The sequence below is a fragment of the Equus asinus genome, chromosome 6 (assembly GCF_041296235.1).
Source record: "Equus asinus isolate D_3611 breed Donkey chromosome 6, EquAss-T2T_v2, whole genome shotgun sequence".
Classification (NCBI taxonomy): Eukaryota; Metazoa; Chordata; class Mammalia; order Perissodactyla; family Equidae; genus Equus; species Equus asinus.
Window position 1 is genome coordinate 63,678,164 of NC_091795.1, and position 23,992 is coordinate 63,702,155.

Below are 23,992 nucleotides of genomic sequence, written 5' to 3' on the forward strand. Positions count from 1 at the left end.
CGCTGGAGTGCTGCTTCCAGGACGGAGGAATGTGAGCAGAGGCTGCCTGTTCATAAGCAAGTCATGATTTGGAAAAGTAAAATGTGAATTAGGGAACCCCTCATGCCCATGTCCAATTCAGGACTTTCGCTGTGCTCTGTCTGCAGCTGAGGTGATCTCTGGCCTTCCCATCCTCGTTCTACCTGGGAAGGCCCCGCTTGAGCCCTGCCACCTCCAAACTGAAGCTCCCTCTGACCCCAAGAGACCAGGCTGCCCCTCCCCCTTCAGAACCTTCATCCCAAACTGCAGAGTGTAGACACACATAGACCAGCACAGCTCTCAAATTGCTTTACGTAATTTTCAGAAGGCAGGAACCATGACTCCTTTCCTTGGGTCTTCCAGAGAACACAAAAAAGGGCCCTGTGCAGATAGATAGAAAAATACCTGCACAAGTATGGACAGTGCAACATGGCTTCCCAGTCTCGGGTAGTTGCCAAGTATTAATATTAGTCTTGTCTTCTTTCACCCATTGTCCTGTCAGCTGGCCTCAGTTGTCTCACAAAGATCAATGCCAACGTTCATTTTTTACAAACTATTTAATAAATACTTCACTTTACATTAGGGTAGCCCATGATAAACCCACAGGAAACAAGAGCCACCAGCAGTGGTAGGATCAGAATACTTTAATAAGATATCAGTGTCAAAATACATTTCTTTATAAAGTTAAGCTCCCATATAGTAATAACGTTGTCAGTAGGAATTTGACAATATAATAATGTTCATGAAGTCGTTACATTGACAGGTAAGGTTAATACGAAGCTTGGAATATTTTTCAGAGTGTTTTAGTAAAACTGCAAGGGTAAAATGCCCTTAATGCTGAGGCAACACACACAGGAAATCAAACACTGGCATTTACGTGTCGGTAACCCTTCAAGTTCTGCCGCCAAGTTGGGGCAAAGCTGTGGTGCTCAAGGATGACTTGGGCAACACAGTGACCAGCTAATTTCTCATATAACTTAGATTTCTTTTGAAATTTAAATTTTGATTTGTTTTTGGCAGTAAGTCCCGCCAGGCTTACCAAGTTCTTAGCCTGCTGTGCTATATCTTAGACTGCTGTGCTGTGTGTTTCTAGAAATGTCTTTATTGTATCCATGACAGAAAAGTTCCATATGATTGGTATTTAAAAACCAAAAGGTATTACCCTCTTACCCAGTGAGTTACAAGGTGCTCTGAGAACACTCTATTTTCAGTGCTTCCTACCTATACAAGTCACTTCAAGTGGCAGGCAGACCTCAGGGAGGGCCTGAGGCTGGGGGCTGCCCCAGAGGCCTGCCTGCTGCTCGCCAGCGGGGGCCACTGCACCTCGGCCTTGCATGGCGATCCGAGGACGGGCCAAGGAAGGCGCATGGGGCTGGGGCTGGTCAGGACCAGTTGCCCCCGCTTTCTGCACCCTCTCAGTCCAGCTCCGTGGGCTCCAAGGTGGTGAGCTGGGAGGACGTGGACTGGATCACTACACCATTTCTGAATCCTCACTTTCTTGCATGAATTCCCATCAAAACCATCTCATGTTAGTTCTGGAAATATCCAAATGTGCCACATGAAAGACCATTAAAGTCACATAGCTCAGTGCACTTGAAGGGCTAGCAACAAAACCTTAAGAAAAGTTAAAGCACTTTCTGTCCCTTAGGGTCCCCCCACCCCCACCCCCGCTACCCCATACGTGCCATCAGACCCTCTTGGCAGCAATAATAATACATACATACATACATACATAATACATATAGAACACGAGGAGAGGACAGCTGGCAATGCTGCCACGGAAAGATTCCACTTCTCAGATTGGTTGTCACGCCTACGGCATATCCCAAAAGCAAAAAGCCAACAGAGAGCGACCTCGAGCCAAGGTGTTAGTACAGGCCTGTGGGAGTACTGTACAATTCTGCAGTGTCAGCGACACCAGGAAAAGGAGAAGGAACAGCTTAAGAAAGACCTTACAGTGATTTCGTGAGCAGGATTCCATTTCCGTTTCTAAGTTTTTAGATATTACAAAGTACCCATATATATGCTAAACACTTAATCCAGATATAAATTTTCTTTTTAAAAAACTCAGTTATGTTTTTGAATAATAATAAAAAAAAATGTCCACCGAATGGGGTGGGGGATACCAAACAGTTTAGGAAAAGCCACACTGTGCAACTTTCACAGATAACCAACCACACACGCTGGAGTTCACCCTTCACATTTCTTCTTTTTCGAAAAAGTCATGTCAAAATTACAGCAAAGAGTCAGCTTTTTTTAAAAAAAAGGCTAAAATTTACAATATGGTGATTATTTTTGAAAAAGAAAGGAGAAGGGCTTTGAGAGGGAGAGGCCACAAATCAAGCTTGGAGATCAACATTATTTTTCTTTCTCTTTGGCAAGAACAACAACAAAATGTTTTTAGTCAAATGAAGCCAAAGCTTTTTCTACAAGACAACGTACACCAAACTTGTTAGTATGGACGTTGTGTGTGTGTGTGAGACAGAGAGAGAGAGAGAGAGAGAGACCTACGAATAATATAAATTAGAAGTAATTGAAGTTGGGGAAAAAAAAATCTTACAAAATTTAAGAACATTTTCATTGACAGAGCAAAATGTAGCAGATAAAACAACTGTGTATTTTTAAAATATGGATGATAAAGTGAGCATCTTCAGAAAAAGGCCACTACTTGGTGACCTGGACAAGTCTGCCAGGTAGGTACATCTTGTAAAAAGTGTGTTGGTGTTAGAAATACCTAGTTGTAAAAACAGACGTAGAGAGTGAAGCTGGTGGGACGCTGGTGGCAGGGGTGGCTGCCCAGGTGGAAGGGCCTGGCTCAGGAGGCCTGGTCCAGGGCTCTGAGGAGGTCCCCTCCTTGCAGGAGCGTGGAGCTTCCTGGCACAGGAACGTTCACCTCACAGTCATATCTGGTCAATTCGGGCAGCAGGTAAGGCTCAAACGAAGGCCCGAGCAGCCGACTTGCCATGCCTGAAAGAATGGTTGGTACCGTATTTTAAAAACCCAAATGAAACATTTGGAAAAGGGTCCATTCCAGAAGAGGCTAGCAGGGACGAGAGGGCTCATGCAGGAGCCAGAGGCATTTTCAATTTTTGTGACTTGGGGGCACAAGTGGGGCGGCCCTAATTTCAGTCTTTCTTCAGTGTCTTCTTTCCCAAGTGACCTACTCCGTGCTCAGAGTGTGGACCCAGCAGAGAAGGTGTCTGTCTCCAGACGCATCGCACTAGGTGGGGTGCTCAGATCCAAGGAGAGAGAGCACGGAGCAGACAGCAGGAAGGGAGGGGTCAGGGGAGGGTGGGTTGCATGGGAGGAGCCCCAGCGGAGGCTTCCCTGGCTGCCTTGGAGGACGGGTCGTCAGCCAGAGCCTGCATAAGGCCTGGGGTTGCCGACAGTGCCCAGCACGCACTGGTGGCAGGGAGGAAGGCCGCGTGGAGAGAGGGAATTGGGAACCAGCTGCTACATGCATGCATGTGCGCACACACACAATACACATGTGTGCACACACATTATACACACACACACACACACACGGTCCTTCTCCAAGATTCAAGGGCCTGACAGTCCTGTGTCAGGGTCACCCTCAGCAGCCCCTCCTACTGTCCCTGGGCCATTCTCCCACTGAGAAGGAAGACAAGGGAAAAATCCCAGCCCCCAGACCACTCTCCCAGGGAAGGCCAGGCCCGGGTTCGAGGACAGGCTGGAAGCCCTCCATTCTGCCCCTCTACTGTGAGATGCCTGCTCTCCCTTCCCTTAGCTTCTGTGCCCTTTCCCTCCTTAATCCCTACCCTGGAACATTCTAGGGTCCATGCCTGCCTCCCCTACTTGACCTTGCTCCCTTGTGGATGGGGCCAGACCTCACGCCTCTCTGCAGCCCCCACAGTAGCAATGGATACTTGTTCACCATCCCTTCTAATGCCCTCTTCCCCTCCTCACGGTCAGAAATGACCTGAGTGGAAAGAATGTGATTTGCCCCGGTTTCTATAGTTCAAAGAAACTCGTGGGTTCACAGAGTACCTGAAGCCAATACTCGGCATGCAGACCTCTCATTTAGACTTGCGGCTTGCTCAGTCTTCCAGCAAGTACAGAGCTGAGCTGGAATTGAAGGCTCAGGGACTCTCAGGGTCCAAAGAGCCCTGGATGTCACCTGATCATTGGTGGGTTCCTTCCAGCCCCCGCTGCAGTACTTCCAGAGGAGGAGGGCTCGCCTTTGTCTGCAGAGCTGCCTCTCATGGCAGCAAGTTCATCCTTGTACTGAGCCGAGATCTGTTGCCTGTGATGTTCCGCTCTTGGCCCTCACCCCACCCACACACGTCAGACCCTGGCATGGGGAATCCAGTTCCTGAGTGCACCCACCTGACAACTTGTGAACCGAGGGCAGGCCGTAGTCCTGGTACTGGGGGGCATAACACTGTGGGGGGAACCCACTCTTGGCGTTCTCCCTGGGGCTCACGGCAGATGGCGGCTGTGGTGGTGGTGGCAGATGTCTCAAGGGCTGGCTCAGGCCCCTCAGTGGATTTTGGGTGAACTCATCTGAAAGACCAACACCAGAGAGTGAGGGCATGCTAGCCCAAGGGAGGGGGGAGAGCGTGAAGCCCCCAGCATCCTCCTTCCTTTACAGAAGGAGCTTAAAGGCAGCCCCCAGGGTCTCAGAGCCCAGAGATTTCTGACAGCATCATCCAAGCCTGAGCGGAAATGGGGAAGTCAGGTATGTGGAAGGTGGGGCAGAGGACACCATCCTGTTCTAACAAGCCTCAGAGAGGCAGGTAAGGCAGGTGGTGAGGGAGGAGGAACCAGGATGGGCCCCTAGGCCCCCAGCCCTTCCACTTGCAAACACCCTCCCCCTAGAACCCCAGAAGGCCCAGGCCTGCTGCTCACCACTGGGGACATTTGCACTCAGTGGCTTGTCAGGCATCAAAGGGCAGTTCCCGCCGCCCCTAAGGCTCTTCATCCTTTTCCACATCAAGTGTGACGCGCTGCTGCCTGGTGGATCCGCCTGGGTGTGGGAAGGGCAGATGTAGAGGGAAGAAGGCCAGGGGACCAAGTCCCCCAGCTGAGTCGGGGTCGGGGAGGGGTGCAGAGCCGCTGTGCCTGGAACAGGGCTGGTGAGCACTCTCTCTGAAAGGCCACAGCCCCACCTTCCCTGCTGCCCCTGGCTGGCCCTCCGAGCCCTCACAGCCAGAATGAGTCTCCTGCCCGGCCCACCCCAGGGGCTGAGGAGGGGACGCACAGCACACTGGCAGGAGATGGCTCACCCCACTCATGTCCTGGAAGGCTTGCTCCTCGTACTCCAGCTGTCGCTTCAGCTTCAGCTTGTTGGAGAGGGCTATCATGGCCGGGCTCATCGTGTCTGGGCCCTGAGGCCCAAAGCCCTTTGCAGACCTGCCAAGCCCCAGAGAGTGGCACGTGAGGGGGTCTGGAGCCCCACGCCACCCAGCGCCTTCATCTGATCTCAGGGCCCTCAGAGGGCCCTTCCAGAACTAATACGTAGGACGGTGGTGGCTCTAAGACCCAAAGGCAGAGTGTCAGAGGAGGGTGGTGGCTCAGCCTCCCTTCCTCAGTTTCCTCTACCTGGCGAGAAGCTGCCGGTTGGTTCAACTCACCTGGCCTTCCCTCTACACCTGCCTGCCCACCCGCCCAGCTGTATCCAGGCAGCCTTCAGGCCTGACCTCGTTTGTGGCTGTCCAGCTAGGTGACATCAGTCTTTAGAGGGTTTCTTCTGCCCCGTCTCTCCCCGGCCCTGCCTTGACTGCTCCCCACTAAGGACCAAGGAGGGTGCTCTGCCACGGGCAAGTGCCCCAGGGGTCCTGAGGGCTAGAAGTCACAGACCACCCCCGTGACTTAGCCCAGTGAGCTCCCAGCTGGCTGAAACGGGGCTTGTTGGAGAGATTTGAAGGAGCCGGGAGAGGACAGGGTGGGAAAGGTAATGCTGGACCCTGGGCACTGCCCAGAGGGGCTGCTGTGGTGACCCTGGGCAGCCAAAAGGCAGGGCAAGAGCACAGGCATCTGTTTGCTTTTCTCAACCAGGGTTTCAGGAGAGAATGGAGAGTGATTCAAATAATTTTTTGTGTCCTGTGGATAAGAAAGGCACTCGAAGGAGTGGTCTGAATGGAGGACGTTGGTGGTCCAGGCCCTCAGCAAGCCACTTCTCTCCCTATTCTTGTCCTTAGTCCCCTCTTGATCTCCTCCAGCCCTGATAAAACATGTCTTGCTGGAGGCCTCACATCCCTCGAGTGACTCCCCCAAAGCCTGGGCTTCCAGAGTTCAGAGCAGGCTAACGGGGTATCAGACCACTGTGCAGAGGGAGGACATGACGGGCAGAGAGCCTTTCTGGGGCCCCAGAGATGCCCCTAGTGGGTGCCTCTCTGTCCCCTTCCTGTTCCTCACAGCCTTTGCTGATACAACCAAGGGCTCTGCTACTTACCTCTTCTTGAACATGGAGAGATGGGGCGAGGTGACAGGGGGCCCCAGTGGTGATGCCCCCAAGGACTCGGTGTGCTGATTCCCAACAGGCCACTTCGTGGGCCCGAAATGTAATGGCGGATCAGGGGGCCACTGTGTGTTGGATCTGCCCCCCATGGAGGAGAGAGGGGTGCTGGCCTGGCCACAACACAATGGCAGGGATGCCTTGGTCCCGCCATCAAAGAAGATGGAGGACATGGGCCGGTGCTCAGGCTCTATCTTCTTGCTCTCCAGCTGCTGCTGATACTTGTCCAGGAGAAAGGGTCTGTGAGGGTCCACAGGGGCCAGTGGCTGGAAGATGTTCGTCATGGTACTGAAGCACTGCTGGGGGATGGACTGGGGGTTCTCCGGCAAGAGCCTCTCCTCCGGGCAGATGGGACTGAGCTGGAAGTCTTCACCATCCATGGGGATGTAAGGTGCCAGCGTCTCCAAGTCCAGCTCATTGAAATCCGTCTGAGGAGAGACAGCAAAGGCAAAGAAGCTGAGAGGTTGGTGCCACCTCACAAACACCATTCCAGCTCAGCCCCTCCTCCCTCCCGGCCCCTGCCAGCATCACTCCTCTCAGGCACAACTTTAACGGTGTCACTGCCCCGCTCTAACACCTTTATGGGCTCCCTAGGGCCCACCAGAAGAAAACTCAGACTCATCCTCCTAATGTGCACAGTCTTCTAGCATGGGATCCTAGCCTTTCCATGCCATTCATCGCCTCTTCAGCCTGTGCCACAAATCTCCATGGTCCAGTCAGTCATCCCTCCATGCACCACACGGGTGTCACCACCCCCACCCAACCTGAAATGCTCTCCTCTCTCCAGTCTACCTGTCCAACCTGCCTTCCCCCTTGTGGCCCCAGCCATCCCTGCCTACTCCAGCCCACAGTGACTGCCCCTTAGGCCTGTGGTGCACACAATGGCTCCTGGGGAGCCAAGGACAGCTTTGTCCTCATCTCCCTCATCTGCCCCAGCACAGGCCTGAGCACACAGTAAGTGCCCAGGGTGTATCTGTGGACTGCTCGCAAAGTGACAGCTGGCCGCACTGGGAGCGGGACTTTCATTCCAACCAGCGAATGCTCGGAGATCACTCCTTAGGTCCCCGGGATTGTGATGGCATGACAGGGAATACTCAGAAGCAGACGCAGAGAAGTTTCTATGCTCCGAGAATGATGCCCTCCCTGGGGTATCAGCTTATTAATGATTATAACTACATGCCCTGGTTACAGAGCAAAGCAGGTAGTTATGATCGAGAACTAAGTCCTAAACCCTACAGGAGTTCCGAGGAGAGAGGGCGGGCTGAGAGTGAACCAAAGAGGGCAAGTTCTGCAGATCAGCTGCAATGTGTGCCAGGCAGGGCAGGGATGCAAGCTGAGGAGCAAGGCAGAGATTTGGAACGAACCACCCAGACTGAGACAAATGGCAGATTAACGATTTTCCTTTGAGTTTTGTGAAACATGCACCCATTCACCCACCTCGTCCCTGTTTACATAGTTTTTGCAAGAACATTTGGCCTATGTAACAAATGCATTCCTGAAAAGTTGAGTATAAATGAAAATTTGTCAGTCAGATGTCATTCAGAATCCTAAGACGAATGTTTGTGAAGGGAGTAATTGTTACCTATGCTTATAAACGTCTTATAAATCTGGATATGCTATTTATTTATTTATTTATTTCTGGGAACGATTCACCCTGACCTAACATCTGTTACCAATCATCCTCTTTCTTTCCCCTCCTCCCTAAAGCCACAATACGTGGTTATATATTCTAGTTATAAGTCCTAGTTCTTCTATGTGAGCCACCACCATGCTGTGGTTACTGACAGACAAGTGGTGTGGTTCTGCTCCCAGGAACTGAACCTGGGCTGCCAAAGCAAGCAGAGTGTGCCAACCTGTAACCACTAAGCCATCAGGGTTGGCTCTGGATATGATTTGTTCTTCTTTTTTTTTTTTTTGGTGAGGAAGATTTGTCCTGAGCTAACATCTGTGGCACTCTTCCTCTATTTTCTATGTGGGATGCTGCCTCAGCATGGCTTGATGAGCCATGTGTACGTCCACGCCCAAGATCTGAACCTGGCCGCTGAAGCAGAGCACATGAACTTAACCACTATGCTACTGGGCTGGTCCTGGATGTGCTTTTCAAATGCAGGGCTTCATTAAGAAAGGTTCAGTTGTAGTTTTGGTTTTCATGTGCACTAAGAAAGCTGTCCCAGGAAGCAGGACATAAGTTGAGAATTAAAAATGAAACAGCTAGATTTGACACGGGTAAAACAGAGGGCAGAAGTGGGAGAGGGGGAGGACCACAGGCTCCATTTCCCCACACTCTCACCCATTTAAGGGACTAGGGCCTGGGCCAAGCACCCCCACCGGTCTCTGCAACAAAGGGGCAAGGCTGCGACAATGGATGCGAGCCTCCACCACCTGCCAGCTGGCAGGCCTGGCACGCCACCTCCATCTCTATGGCCACCTACCTGGGTGCTGCACTGATCCTTCGCCTCTGTATCCATGGCAAAGAGCTTCTCGATTGCTTCAATCTTCAGATCATCATTCAGAGATGTGTAGTAGTCTCCAGGGCTGCTGGGCTGGGGGCCAGGAAGGAGAGTGACCAAGTCAAGAGTATGGCACTGGTCTCCCCAGAAGTCCAAGGTGGCAGGAGAAATACATTCCTGGACCCACAGATTCAACTCCATTCCACTGAACAAGCATTTATAGAGGAACCATTCTCTACAAGCTGTATGAATTAGGTCAATTCATCAACCTCTCTGAACCTCAGTCTCCCCATCATAAAGGAGCTTGCCTAGAGGAGCAAACGAGATAAAGGCCGTGGCCGCAGGGCTCTGGACGCTGCACATCTCTACGCCCCAAGCAGGAGGGTTCCTGCCCTGCACAGGGACTGAGCTTCAGGCCCCCATCTTCAAGGAACTTACCATTCAGGTGGGGGTGGGGATGGATACTAACAGCAAGCAAACAGCTGGAATACGTGGCAGGTAAGTGTCATGGCCACCCTAGGAGGCTCCTGGATAACTTGACGGGGAGGAGGGCAGTATTTCTGACTGGGCAGTCTGCTTGGCCATCTGGCAGCAGCCATAAGGAGGAGCCCAACCTCTCCAAGTCCTTACCCGAAGGTGGGGGGCTCACCGTGGAGCAGCTGCTGCTGCTGCTGGCACTGGGTGTGGTGCTCCCTGGGGCGGCCGCCTGGGGCACGGTGAAAGCCGGCAGGCTCCTGGCCTCGCTCTGGGTGCCGTGGCTCCTCAGCTCTCCGGCCCATGGCTGGCTTGGGGGCAGGATGGCCTTGCCATAGGCTGAGGACTCCTCAAAGTTCTGGCTCCCTGTGGAGACAAGGGCTTGGCTTGGTTAACACCCATAAACATGGGGCTCACTCCCAGGGCAGAAAAAGCCCAAAGGATGCACAAAAGGTCCTAAGAGGGTCAGAAAGCATGCCTGGGGCTAGGACATGGGACAAAGGGGCCTTTAACTGGGGCTATGAGTCAATGTACAGATTCCCTTTAAAGCGAACACTCTCTTGGAGCATTTAATTTTCAGAGACTAAATGTATTAGGAGCCAATCTTCCTTGAAGAGCAATCCAGAATGTGATGAGGAGGTTGTGAGAGGAGAATTGGGTAATTTGCCTCAGTATTGTCACAAAACAAGGAAGCTGTAAGCTTCTCACTGAGGGGCCTGCTGCCCTTTATGACTCTCTGAAGTTGCAATTGTCACACGGCCTCTCAAGAACACCTCTCAAGGGGCCAGCCAGTCTAGGGTTAGCACAGGGAGGCGTAGCTAGTCCTTGAGCAGCCACGCAAGGCCAGGGGCGGGGGTGGGGGGGTGGGTCACAACCTGGGGAAGAAGGAGCTTCCCAGGTACACATCAAGAGTGCTTCCAGCATAGGGGTGGGGGAGGGCTGAAAACGGCCTGGGGCCACAAGGACTCATGGCCCCATGGGACAGGCAAACATTTTAGAGAAGTAGCTCATAGAGGGGCTTAACCTGGACCTCAATCTCTTCTCCATCTGTCTTTCTGGAATTATTTCTCCTACCTTTATTTCAACCTAGCCCTCTCCCTAAACAAGCAATCTGTCCTTCAAGGCCCAGATGGAGATGCGCCCTCTCTGCAAAAATGTGCAAAAACCCCACCTCATTCAGCACTTTCCAAGGCCGGGAAGAGGACAGTCTTACTCCGGGGCAGGTGAATGCGTTGTTCTTTGGTGCCCAGCACAGAGCCTGGCCACTGAGAGATGGTTGGCAAGACTCAGGGAAGGCAGCTCTGGTTAGGGAAAAGCTGGAGCCAGGGAGGCCTGTTACGGTAAGAACCTCCCCTACCCCAAAAGCGTTCGATGAGCCCCCGCTCAGCGAGGAAGCACCCACCGAAATCCAGAGAAATGATGGCATCTCCCGCAGTGGGGGCCAGCTGGGCCAGCTCCTCGGGCTCCTCCTTCAACTTCGTGAACAGGAAGTTACTCTTCTCAGACGCAGCCACCTCGCCACTGTTGTCAAAGATGCCGTTCATGGCCATCAGGTGGGGCTTGAAGAGGGATTCTGTCTGGTCCATGGAGAACACCACGTCGTTCTTCTCGATCTCACTAATGGGACAAGAGGGCATTTCAGATCTTCCACACTTTCTAGCAAAATCCTTTTGCTCCCCCAGACACATGGAAACCCTGACAGCTGAGCCTCTCAGCCAGCAACACGGGTATGGACACTGTGTCAGCATTTTGTAAAGAACCCCACAATGGACGTTTGGAGTCGTGCAGGTAGCGAGGCCATGAGTGCTCTCTGAATACATGTCTGTCTTGGATGCTGTGTTATTATTGCACATGGGCTGCATGGTGTACACAGGTTTGAGGGCTTTTGTTTTTGTTTGTTTCAGCCTAGCAATGACTTTCTCCAGCCTTCTTCCAAGATGTTACAGAGAGAAGGTGTTACATCTTCTCCCAGAAAGCGCGAGTGAGTCTCTTCCCTTTTTCTCCTTGTTCAGTGATGACTGTGTGCTATCTGCCTCCCCATGTGGCTCAGAGGCATGACACAGATGACAGACTAGGGGGAGGGGGCAGAAAACACACTGTGAAGGGGAAATTCCAAGTGTCCCACTGTTCCTGAGACATCCATGAGAGTCCTCTGGGTCATGCGAATTAGCACGGCCAAGAGCTCACAGATATGGTGCCTGGGCTCTGAGAGGCTCTGGGTTCCCTCGGCCTGCCGTCCTCAGTCTGGGGAGCTTGGGCACCCTGCACACCCACCCCTGTGGCCCTCACACGCTCACCTCAGGACGTAGTTCACACACATGATGCACTGAGGCTGCAGGTTGCGAGGGTTGTAGATGACAGTCCCCTGGGTCTCTAGCCACACGTAGCCCCCATGCTTTGCAAGCATCCGATACTGGCCGCTCACCACCTGACCCTTGGTGCACACTAGGGGAGGAGAAACAGAGCCTGAGGTCAGGGAGGTTGGGGAGCGAGACTCCACGGGGAGGGCAGTCTGCAGGGAAACGACTGGGACTGGGGACCAGGACAGCCAACGCCGGGGACAGTCAGCTAGAAAGGAGCTTAGAGATCATCTTACCCAACTCTTCATTTTAAATATAGGAAAAGGCAGTCGAGAGGGGTTAAATGACTTGCCCAAGGCTGTCTGGTGAGGGAGTGGCCCAGCAGTAAGCAGAGCCACAGCAGCACCTGCCCTACTTTCCCCCCAGGCTTCAATGAGAGGAAGCCCCCTGTGGGGCATCAGCTAGATCCAAACGGGGGCCCTGGGGCAGGGAGAGCCTCCTCCATCCAACTCTCCAGGTGGTAGGTACCTGCAAGCAGCACCGAGAAAGCCTGCCCTCAGCGCAGCCCTGGGTAGCGGACCCACCACTGATACTTTGCTTTTATTCACAAGCAGTTTTTTAAGAAACCAACATCCTTGATTTTTCTGGGTCATCTGTCAGGCCTTCCACTTTTAGGGCCACAGAAGCTTTGTGACCCACAGCAAAGGCAGAGGCAAGCCACCCCACTCCCCAGCTGGGGCTGAGAAAGGGAGAGGCCCCCAGCAGCCTACTCACAGCCTCCTTAAAAGCCGAGGTGGGTGCTTCACACCCCTTCTTCCTTAGCTGCCCAATGATGCTGCCCACCTATGACTTCTTTCCTCTTCTAGATTGTTCTAAATGTTCCTTTAACATTTATTTTACTGTATAAAAGAATTAGGAAGGGGTCCCACATCCCAGACTGTCTTCTTCCCCAGTCCAGAATGCTCCATCTGCTCCCATTAAAAAGAAATCAATAAATCCCTTTAAATTAAAGTCTACGGATGTTAGAATTTCTGGTAGTTTTCTGAACTGCCCATTTACTTTTATTCCATGTAAATTCATTCTTCAGAATCCCAGCTCAGAAACCCTCAAATCACAGAGAATTGGAAAGAGGCACAGTGGAAGGATTAGGAAATCTTGCTAGAATGGGGATTTTGGGAAAAGAACAATCCCTCTGGGTTTTGGCTACCTAACCTGCAAAATGAGGGACTGATGATGACAATAGTAATACTAATTATCATTATTAGCTACTTCAGTATACCACAGCTGTTTGTACTGAGGGCCAAATCTGCCTGCCTGGCCTATCAGGTACAAAAGTGTTGACCGAATGTCAGCGACAAATGCTGCATAGGAAACGCCACCTCTTCCCCAAAGGTACTAATACGTAGTGTCCACATCTATAGACAATGTTGTAAGGGACCCTGGGGGAGAATACCCAGATTCTCCTGGCAGGTTTGTGGGCCATGTCGCCATTCACTACCCCCGTGTGGTTGAAGAATGTAGCTTAGTTCATACTAACGCTGCTCGCAATCCTTCACGTTTATATTTTTCTTGGCACATTTTACCCTCTTAAAAAATTTAACAAGCCCCTGAAGGTGCAGGAAATACTGTCACTTACATGCGTACAGTGCTTTGCAGTGTTCAAAACTGTCTCGGGATTTATTCATTTCTGCAAAGCACTGAGAACAGTGGCCTGGCACAGAAAGCATCCATAACGATTGGTGCTATCATCAGCTTATTTAATATGCAATGACACCACGAGGTATCCATTATTATTCCTGTTTTATATCTGAAGAAACTGAGGCTTACAACTGTGGAGTGATTTGCTCACTCATGTGGAAACAGCAGACAGGATTACAGTCCAAATGAAAGATTTCTGACCTACGCTTTTTTTGTTTTTTGTTGCTGTTGTTGTCGCTGAGGGAGATTTGCCCTGAGCTAACATCTGTTGCCAATCTTCCTCTTTTTGCTTGAGGAAGATTCACCCTAAGTGCACATCCGTGCCAGTCTTCCTCTATTTTGTATGTGGGTTGCTGCCACACCATGGCCGCAGATGAGTGGTGTCGGTCCATGCCTGGGAACCTAACCCGGGCCACTGTAGAGGAGCACACCAAACTTAACCAGTAGGCCATAGGGCCAGCCTTGGTTTTCGTTTTTAAAAATCAACTTTAGCGAGGTTTAATTTACCTTCAATAACAAATGCACCCATTTTAAGCATATAGTTCAATGAGTTTTGACAAATATACACACTCTTGTGGCTATCATCACAATCAAAGTTGTAGAACTCATCAATCCATCTCCTTCAGACTCCTTGTGCCTCTTGACAGTCAATCCCCATTGCCACCCCTGGTCCCAGGCAACCACTGATCTGTTTTCTGTCACTATATATTGAAGTAATCTTTTCTCCATTTCCCTAGAAGTGGAATCATACAAGAGTATGGACTCTTTCGTGTCTGGTTTCTATTCACTCAGCATGTTTTCCATATTCCTCATGTTGTGGTAGGTATTCATGCTTTGCTCCTTTTTATTGCTGAGTACTATTCCATTGTACGGCTATACCATAATCCGTTCATCCATTGATCTGTCGATGGATGTTTGAGTTGTTTTCAGTTTTTGGTTATTATGAATAAAGTTGCTATAAACATTTGGGAACAAATCATTGCATGGATATATATTTTGGGTATAGCTAGGAGTGCAATGGCTGGGTCAGATGCTAAGTGTACCTTTCCTTTATAAGAAACTGCCCAGTTATTTCCCAAAGTGGGTACATCACTCTGTCTGATCTTTTTAATAAAATCCTGTGCTGTAGGATATATATCATCTTCTTGTAACATGAGGCAACTAAGGCCAGAGAGATTGTGTGGTGCTCAGCGTAACACAGGACAATAGCACACAGTCTGGGCTAGACGACAGTCTTGTGGCTCCCAGTACAGGGCTCTCCTATTACATTCTCCCAGTGACAATTCACTGGGAAGACTAAATTTGCTGCTGCCACTGTCCTTAAACCATCATGGATTCCTGGCAGGTTCACCGCCCACGTCTCCATTCCCCAAATGGAGTAATGGAGTTACTTGGCCAAAGAAGTAACTTCTGACCTCCCTCACCTTCCTATATCTGCCCCATTGAGGCGCCCTTGCTGCAGCGAAATGATTCTTGCACAATTTCAAGTGCCTGGGGTTAACTTATTTAGACGGTTCTTAACGCAGACGAAATTCAGAGCTCTTACTCTTTTTGATTAAACAGTGCAGTGAGCAAAGGTTTTAACTGCATTTCTAGCAATTGCAGGCGAGGGCCTGCTCTGTCAGGAGAATATAATTACCCTGCTTTCTAATCATCTGCTCATTAATGGCAGCCTTGGTGAGGGGCCTGCTCCTTGGTAGATAGGCTTTTTATGGCCTTTAATCTTGTTTTCCTAAGAGCACATAATGTCCTCACACAACAAAGAGAAACCAACCCCCTCCCCAGCCCCTCCCCTCTGAGAGTAACAATGTATAAATTACGAAGCCATTTGGAAATGATGGCTTTCAATTATCTAAATCTGGTTTGAGGACTGAGCTTCCCCAGTAACCTCAACTGTAAACCTTCACAGGCTAAGACACACATACGTGCGGAAATTCGGGACGCTGATGTGTAAACCTGGACCGGCCTCAAACCTGGCCTCCAATTATTCCGCAGCTTCAGTGTGAGTCTGCGGTGCAACTTTATTTGCACAAACCCAATAAAAGAGAGAGAGAGGAAGACAGAAATAGATGCTTTTGTTTGAGCTGGCATTAACCCAATTTCCAACCCATGCAGATTTCTATTTGCTGGATTCGGGCTTGCTGGCTGGGTAGCGGCCTCACAGCTCAGAGACCTGACTTGGCCCCATCAGGGGAAGAAGAGAGCCTGTGATTTCTAGATGGGCTGTGAATTACTTTTAAGTGTACCTAATGCTTAAATACACAGGTTCAATAAAAAGCACCATATTTTCCCTGGAGTCAGCAGAAAGCCGATATGACAAATTTTTTATCCTAGCTCTTTTTTAAGGATCAAAGATTTTCTAAGAAGACGGAAAAAAATTCTTTTTATATGTCTAGAGAGAAGTTCACCATGTCTGTTCCCTTTGACAGTAGTTTCCTCTATTTTCCCACCCAAGGAGATAAAGTACAGCATTGTCTTCCAAGAATTCCCAGAAACTTCTACTATGGCAAATAGCCCCTTGCTTTGACTTCACCTTTGGCTAAGAAGGAAGGCTGGACTTTCCCCTGATTTTACATCTAAAAGAGAGAAGATCCAGAAAGCCGGGCCCTGGGGAATCAGTGGGTCAGCTGGTCCAGGTCCCTGAGTCCCAGTGGCAGGATGACTTTAGGAGCAGAACAGTCATGGACCAGAAAAGCATGGGGAATCCCAAAGTGGAGACTGGAACCACATCATACAATTTCAAAGCTGGGGCAGGTGAGGGCTGGGTCACACTCATCCTTGTGGGCTGGGCACACAAGAGTACCTCCACCTCCTTCCACCATCCCTGGGTCCCTGAATGGGCCTGAGTCTAGGTCGTTTGTATTATTATTATTTACTTTTGCCAGACAGCATAGTTCGAAACTTCTCTGAGATACCATAAAGGGCCCTGCTGCACAGTCAGCTCAAACCCAAAAGCCATGAGGAAGAAGCAGAGAAACCAATTAGAGAAGATCTCACTCCTTAAGAGAATAGTCACTGTGCTCACATATAGTTTATGGGGCTGCTAACCTGTTAGCTGCTCTGCACTTACCTGTCCTAACTTTGGGATAGATGGATGGATTTAGAACAATGGACAAATAGCTGCACTTCTATTTTCCTCACTGCCACTGCAAGCCACAGCTAATCCTGGGAGCCTAAGACCAGCAGGGCCACTGGGAATCTTCTCAGACTTACCTTACCCATTTTCAATCCTTCTATAATCCTCTCAGCACCTCCATCTGTCCCACTATGGACACTTATTTTGAAGCATTCCTTCCCAAAGATGTTTTTTTCCATTGGGTTTATCATTCATTTAGTGCCTGTACTGTACCAAACACTATGATAGATCCTGAGGGTAAAGTTATGAGTCACCTTGCTTCCATGGAGCCCACAACCCTCCTCTTCCCTCAGCAATGAGATTTCTTAGTGTAGGGAGCAATCCTATCCATTGCTATGTCCCCCAGTGGGCCGAGTTTAGGGTTTTAGACTCAGAGTCCTTGCATGTTGATGGGCTGTACAGATTCAAGAAAATTGTCTGGGATCACCTGCAAATGGTAAGCCTGAATTGGGAACTTAGCCAAGGGAGTGCACTAGAACTGCCCTGGCCAAGATGGTAGCCACTAGCCAAGTGTGGCTATTTAAATTTAATTTAAAAAATTTCAGTTCCTTGGTTGCACTAGACGTTTCAAGTACTGCTTAGGTCATATGTGGACCATACAGATGTAGAACATTTCCGTTGCAGAAAATTCTATTGGACAGTCCTGTTCTAGGATCCTTTCATAAGTCAGGGTCTCTTCTAAGCTGCAAAGCACAGTTTCCATATGCCTTCACTGGATTGCCTGGGTAGCCTCCTCCAACTGAGTTCTCTTGATCCAGCAAGCCAGCTTTTGGAGAGCCATGACCTACCTCAATGCATCTATTAACAGAAGGGCGCCCTACTCCCTTCCCTGCTGTTTAGCCCAATCCCCTCCTCGTCCTTCCTCTCCTTTCCTGAACTTTCCCAACCCTCCTCTTCTCTAAAGACATGGAACTGTACATAATCCAAGTTGATTTCATGTTGTCTCATATTACTCTCTAGAGGGCTGATCCACAGGGTTGTGCAGACTGTTGACTGCACAGGGGTGCTGAGTGGAGGTGGTATGTGGGGAGTGACATTCAGCCCACCTTCCTCTCTCTAACTTGTACACCTGGGCATGGGTGTATCCACCCGGAGGAAGGGGCCCTTTTCCTAATTTGCATGAAGGTGGCATATAGGCTCGTAGCAGCCTTGGTTCTCTAACTATCATGAAGGCATGAGTCTTGCCCGCCATATGAATGATGGCTCTGTGAAGGAAGTGACCCAATCTTCTGTCTCACCAGTCACACGCGATTTAAGGCCAGATACCACGGACACAACGAAGCCACACGGGGCACTCCAGGAACTTACGGTTCTGGTGACTTTTGGTCATATTCTCTGAGTCCAGTGCATGGTAGAACTCATAGGCTGAGCGGCCAAGCAGCTCCTCAGGGTGGTAACCAACCAGTTCTGTGATTCTGAATTTTAAAAAAAAGCATGTGGGGAAGGGAGACCAGATTAATGTGGGCAGGGGCTCAAGGAGCTGAATCCAGAAGGTAAATCAAATGCACACACTCAGATGAACACATCCAGACTTCCTGGTTGCACCATTCATCCTAGAAAAAAAGATGGTGGACAATCTGCAGCTGTGGGTCCACCCAACCTCCACTCTCCTGCCCTTCCTAAAGTCACGTTTGGGGAGGAAGAAAAGCACCTATTCAGGGGACTCCTTAACTCCCACCCCCAGTATACACATATGCCTAGTCTCCAAGAACCAAGAAGGGGCTCTCACACCCCCACCCCCCAGTTTTTACAGACGAGGCAGCAGAGATTCAGGGAGGGTAGTCCCTCCTGATGTAGCTTGACGTCCACACAAGTGTCCAGGAACAGAGCAAGAATGAAAACTGGGGCTCCAGATTACTAGATCAAACTTATTCTAGCAGAGGATGACATAAATGAAAAGTGAAAATTATTGGCCCTAAGTGGGGAAAAAGCACGGCGTCAGCCTTTGTGTATATGTTAACCACAGAATGAGGAGGAACCCAGGGCAGGGAGAACCCCATCTGTGCTTAAACCTTCCTCTGGGTGCTTCTCCCCAGGTCCTGCCCGGTGACCTCAGACACCTCTGGGACATCAGGTTTCCCTTTCAAGGGTCCTTCTACTTGTCCTTCCCTATTTCAAGGAAAGGAGGGAGGGCGGGAGGTGCTGAGAGGAAGAAATATAAAATCACAGTCATGGAAATGTGCCTCATCATTACATTCTCTGATAAATGGGCAGCTCTGAAATGATAGGGCTTGACTGTCCCAAATGTCCCTTTCTTCATCCTGTAAGGTGTCCGGCTTTGAAGGGAAGTGGGCAGAGAGAAGGCAAATGTGGAGAACCATGAAGAATCACTTAACATTCTTAGGACCCTTCACTCTGTACTGGAATCATTAAAATAAACAAGCCCTGCCCAAGAACCACAGACGAGCTGCTTTCCCACGTCATACTAAATGTTCTCTCTCGTAATCTCTGTTATCTCACAGTCTTTCTAATGGACTCATTGTCTTGTTAACTTGGCCTATGACAAGTTAGAAATGATGCTATATTCTCATCCTCACAAGCTCTCTTTCAGAATGCATGACTTTTGGGAATACCCTGTCCTTTATCCATGTGGGAGATCGATAAGACAGAGAAGGAAGCAGAAATAGTGGCTCCTTGGCTTCCTCTCTCCACTCTCTCCTCCTCAAACAGATTTTGCAAACACGTGTCAGACTAAATCATCCTAAAATATTATTTCCATCCTGTCACTCTCCCAGTTGAGCATCTACAGCTTTCTCTGTTACCAGCCACATCAAGAGAGATAAGCTCTGTCCAACTTCCAAGAGCCCCAGCATCAGTCTCCATCTTCTGAGCGGTGTGACTTTTAACTGATCTGCTACACGTCGTGGGCCCTCTGCCCTGGCGGACCCCTCTCCTGGCACTTCCCACCGTGGCAAACTCCTTCTTGCTGCAGAACCGTGCTGCCTTCTCTTCTCCTCTCTTCTCCCAGCCCTGACTATCCCAGGGCCAGCTCCAGGCCTTACCTTTTCCATGGAGCCCTCCCTAATTCCTCTTCCTCATGAAGTCTTAACAGATGAACAGCGCCACAGAGAATTATGGATTCATCTCTCCACCTCCCAGACTGTCGATCCCCGAACTCTGGGACCACTTTCTCCCTGGACTTCCCCTACAATGGCTGCTCAATACATACCTGAGCTGCTGACCAGTGGATTGATTTTCTCTTTGGATCGAAGGTACAACCAGAGCCCTGTCTATCCCAGCACTGCTAAGGAATCGGTGTGCTAATGATCCACTTTTCCTCCTAGAACATGATTACCTGTCTTAATGCACGTGGTGCACAGACACACCGCCCTCGGCCGAACCCCTCATGATATTTAACCCATCAGTATTTAAAGTGTGTCTGGTGTTGACACAGGCAGAGAAGAGGCGAGTTCTCTGACAAGGTGAGACTTGGGGTTAAAGTCTTTGCCAAACAAGGCATAGCCAAACAGGGCTGAGGAGTGTAGGTTTCAGCTGATTCAGCCCAGAGGAGATTTCTGTAGTGAGAGTCCAGCAGCTCACTTGAACCAGCCTCCTGGTCTCAGACTGGGAGCATCTGTCCCCTCACTTGGCCCTGAGCAGAGAGGTCTCTGAAGTCATCAGAGGCAACCTAACCCCAGGGCTGGCACCCAATGGCACCTTAGCGAAGGTGGAGACTAGGGGAGAACAAGGGGACAGGAGAACAACACTGACCCTTCCTTTTCTGCAACCAAACAGCTTTTCTGCAGGGTCCAGTGCCTTTCAGGCTTAGCCTGGGAGTCAGAACTCTACCAGTGGACCCTGCTGACAAGGGGCCAGCCACTTACAGCCTCACTGATTTGCCAGATAAACTGCTTCTGTTCCTGGACAGTTCTAGAATTTTCTAGAGACCCTCAAAAAGAAGGCTATGGGGATTCTGGGAAAAATTTGATTCTATGCCCTGAAGAAACTACATTTTTCTTGAAGATTAGAATCTTTAAATTAAAATGTTCAAAGTAAATATTTATTATAATCAGTCTCATAATAAAATTTTTTTTTTATCTCATTAATGTACCATCCATTCAAAGGCACACAATGGGCATGTTTTGGAAGTAGACAAACAAACCTGGATTTCAGAATTGCCAGCTATCTTCCTAGTGGCAGCCTTCATTTATCTTGTCAACTAAAATAAATATTGAATATCTCTTTCTTCATTCCTTTAAACACACTACTATAAAAACTGGGAATACACATACCCCAAACACAATTGAAGAACATTTGAGTGGTCAAACTTCACAAAGCCAGGAAGCCCCAACTTAAAGCTAATGGTCATCAGCCTCCAAGGGCAGGCACGTCGACGCCAGTGGGGAGGTTAATGAACCGAGCTTGTTTATAGGGTCAGCCACGACAGCACAGACGGGCCTTCCCCGCTAATTTCCCTCTGTCTCAGAGAAGCCTCCAGAGCTTGGTTGTGATAACACAACTTCATCTGCTCTCTCCATTAGGGGCAGGGGAACTATTTTTTTCTAATTAAGGGCCCCTGACTCACTGGAAAAAAATCAGTTTGAGGTCACCCATAAATTCACAAAGTTAACTCAGTAAGGCTGTTCTGTTTTTAGAGAAGAGGGCCAGGCAATAGGGCTTAATTCACCGGATTTCAGAAACGAGAAGAATAGAGGTCACTCTTTAATAATAAAGTGGAAAAAGAAACAGATTGAGGATGAAGTGAGGAGAGAGACGTAGACATGGAGACGTGGCCACCGGAGGCAGAGGAAGAAGGAACAAAAAAAAGAAAATAGAAAACATAGAGGAAAAAGGTGGTTAAATTCTGAAGTTAGTGTTACCCAAGTAAATACGTGGGTCAGACCTCCGGGCTTTGGATTTCAGAGTTAGATACGCCTTCACAAAGTGACAGTTGTTCACTGCTCTTTACCTTTACAAATGGTCAGAGGCTCTTTTCAACATGGACTACCCGTGGCTGAATGCTAGGAAAAAAATTATTTTCCTGGCTACAGTGTCAGTGCCATCATCTCAAGAGGCAGAAGGAATCCCGTTGAAGGCCTGAGATGGCTCACTCATCCTCCCAGTGGCACGCCACGTGCCACCCGTGTGGGACATGGCGGAGGGCTCCCCGCCTTCAGACACCAACGCCTGGAGTCAAACAAGGTCTGACTGTTTTTACCCCGTTCCCCAAATAAGTAAAGGATTTGCTAGGTAAACTAATCATGTAAACAAGATGGTTAGAGAGTATTTAAACTATTTAAGAGGATAAAAGTTTTAAGTATTTCGTAACCACCTATTTGTTTTCCAAAGAATGCATTTGTTAATAAACCATACTTCTATGAAAATCTGCTTGCTTTCCTTCTACCCTTCTGGAATGGCCTCTCCCAGGCAACACTTGACTCACCTAATTTTGGTTTCTATTTGTGCTTATAAGCTTTGAAACTGCAGTTTCTTAATAATACCCAGACTATTCACTAGCTCCGATTTCAATGCTTTGTTTTAATGTATTTTTTATCCAGATTTTGTTTGCTTTAAATAACAGGACTTAAGCCTTGTATTTTCCTCCAATATTACACAGTTATGTAAAATCTATAGAACCAGCTCTGTAGTTGATGGAACATCAGTTTCCATCCCGTCAGTGTGATGTGTTACAGGTGGGGTGAATTTATGCGTAGGAGGGTAGCCCTGGCTCATCCGGGCCCATCTGTGCTCTGAGCGACACCAAATGCCACTGCTGCCTTGCATCACCTTGAAACATACGAGCAATAAGAGGAAATGTGCCGTGAGTTGTAGAAGGAGGAATTTTTGAATTGTGACGTCTACTGAAGCTTGAAATAAATTCCAAAGGGAATTTGCAGAGCTGCCTGTTCCAGAGGGTGATTTAAGCAGACTGAATTAGACAGGATAACACATTTCACATATATACATATATATATACACTCAAACTCTGTTAGGGCTGACTTCAGAACATTGTCATTTGGAGGACACACAGATGTACAAGGAGAGCACTTAAAAGTTTCTTTTAACTCAGGGATTTAAAGAAACACACCATACCCTCTTACATAAAATGTATAGAGAAAGGCTAATGTGTATGTCTACAAAAATATTTAGAATTGACTATATATGTGAAACTAAAAAACTACATGTAATATATTAATCTGAAAGATCACCTTGAATTTAAAGATGCCACTCAGCCTCAAAAAAAGAAAAATAAAATTAAATGTATCTCAATATGCAATAAAAGTACATAATCTTTTACTATTAATTTGTATGAAGTCAGCCTATTTTCTTAAGACTTCAATACTATTGTCTTCCAGGTGTTTTGATGTGGGTGTTTTACAATTTATGGCTTTTTCTTATTTTCCTTTTTTTCCTTCTTGTTCTTCTCCCCAAAGGTCTCCCCCACGACCCCCCACCCCGCCAGTACATAGTTGTATATTCTAGTTGTAGGTCCTGCTGGCTCTGCTATGTGGGACACCACCTGAGTATGGCTTGACAAGCAGTGCTATGTTCACGCCCAGGATCCGAACTGGTGAAACCCTGGGCTGCCAAGCGGAGCACGTGAACTTAACCACTCGGCCACGGGGCCGGCCCCTCCTATTTTCTTTACTGACAATCTCTCTCTGATGTTCAACTGTCCTCTCACTTTTATCCCACCTTATTTGTACAAAAAGAATTCCTAACAAATTTCATTCACAGAATTTGAAATGCAGACAACTTAGCAAACTGCAATGCCTGATATTATTAACCCTTATGTTGCCTTAATCTAATGACTAAACAGGGTTGCCCTCAGTTCTCTATCTGGAAAGATTACATGATTCTCTCTGTTAATTTGAAATTTTACTGGAATTTTGATAACCCTTCCCAGTGATACTGCTCCAATTCATTTAATTTGCTTTTATAATTAATTTCTAAGATACAAAATGACTCATAAAACTGACAAAGTCACAGTGGGATTATGTGAATTACAAACTCTTTCACAGTTATTGTCGTTTGCCACTAGATGGCACCTCCACATGAATTTAAGAACCACCCCACTTTAAAGTTCAACTACTTGGGAACAACTTTTGTCTTCCTTTTGAGTGAATGGAATGCTCCATTTTGTACCATTCACTGTGGTTTCATTAAGCTGTTCATGTCGCAAACTTTAAACTCTTGGAGATCAGGAATTTCTCTTTTACTTCTTTGATGTAATAGTCTCTGGCCCAGGGTTAGAGACATAGCAGATGCTCAATAAACAGTTCATTAATTAGTTGCTCAGTATTTTAAAAACAGAGTACAACACGTCTGTGTGTGTCATAAATGGAGATGAGATCGTCAATTACACTGATAATGAGGACATTCTTCTTCTTTAACCTTGCTACTCAACTTTTTCCCCTTGTCTAGAGCAGTTGACCATATATGCACAAATGTGATTGGCATATAAACTATTATAGAATTCACTTTTAAAATACTT

At 48.5% G+C, this 23,992-nt stretch overlaps 1 protein-coding gene across 1 annotated transcript in view; it reads right to left on the reverse strand.

Annotated features, from left to right (window-relative positions):
* Window positions 1-647: 647 nt before the first annotated feature.
* EPAS1 (endothelial PAS domain protein 1) overlaps window positions 648-23,992 on the reverse strand; it is an 86,837-nt gene continuing 63,492 nt past the window's right edge. Inside the window, exons 7-16 of the mRNA XM_014833260.3 lie at window positions 17,866-17,972; window positions 11,721-11,868; window positions 10,826-11,040; window positions 9,599-9,789; window positions 8,932-9,042; window positions 6,437-6,927; window positions 5,268-5,394; window positions 4,891-5,008; window positions 4,369-4,545; window positions 648-2,985 (exon numbers count right to left, since the gene is read on the reverse strand). Coding sequence (XP_014688746.3) covers window positions 2,834-2,985; window positions 4,369-4,545; window positions 4,891-5,008; window positions 5,268-5,394; window positions 6,437-6,927; window positions 8,932-9,042; window positions 9,599-9,789; window positions 10,826-11,040; window positions 11,721-11,868; window positions 17,866-17,972 — 1,837 coding nt within the window. The 3' untranslated portion in view covers window positions 648-2,833. The remainder of the gene's footprint in view (window positions 2,986-4,368; window positions 4,546-4,890; window positions 5,009-5,267; window positions 5,395-6,436; window positions 6,928-8,931; window positions 9,043-9,598; window positions 9,790-10,825; window positions 11,041-11,720; window positions 11,869-17,865; window positions 17,973-23,992) is intronic.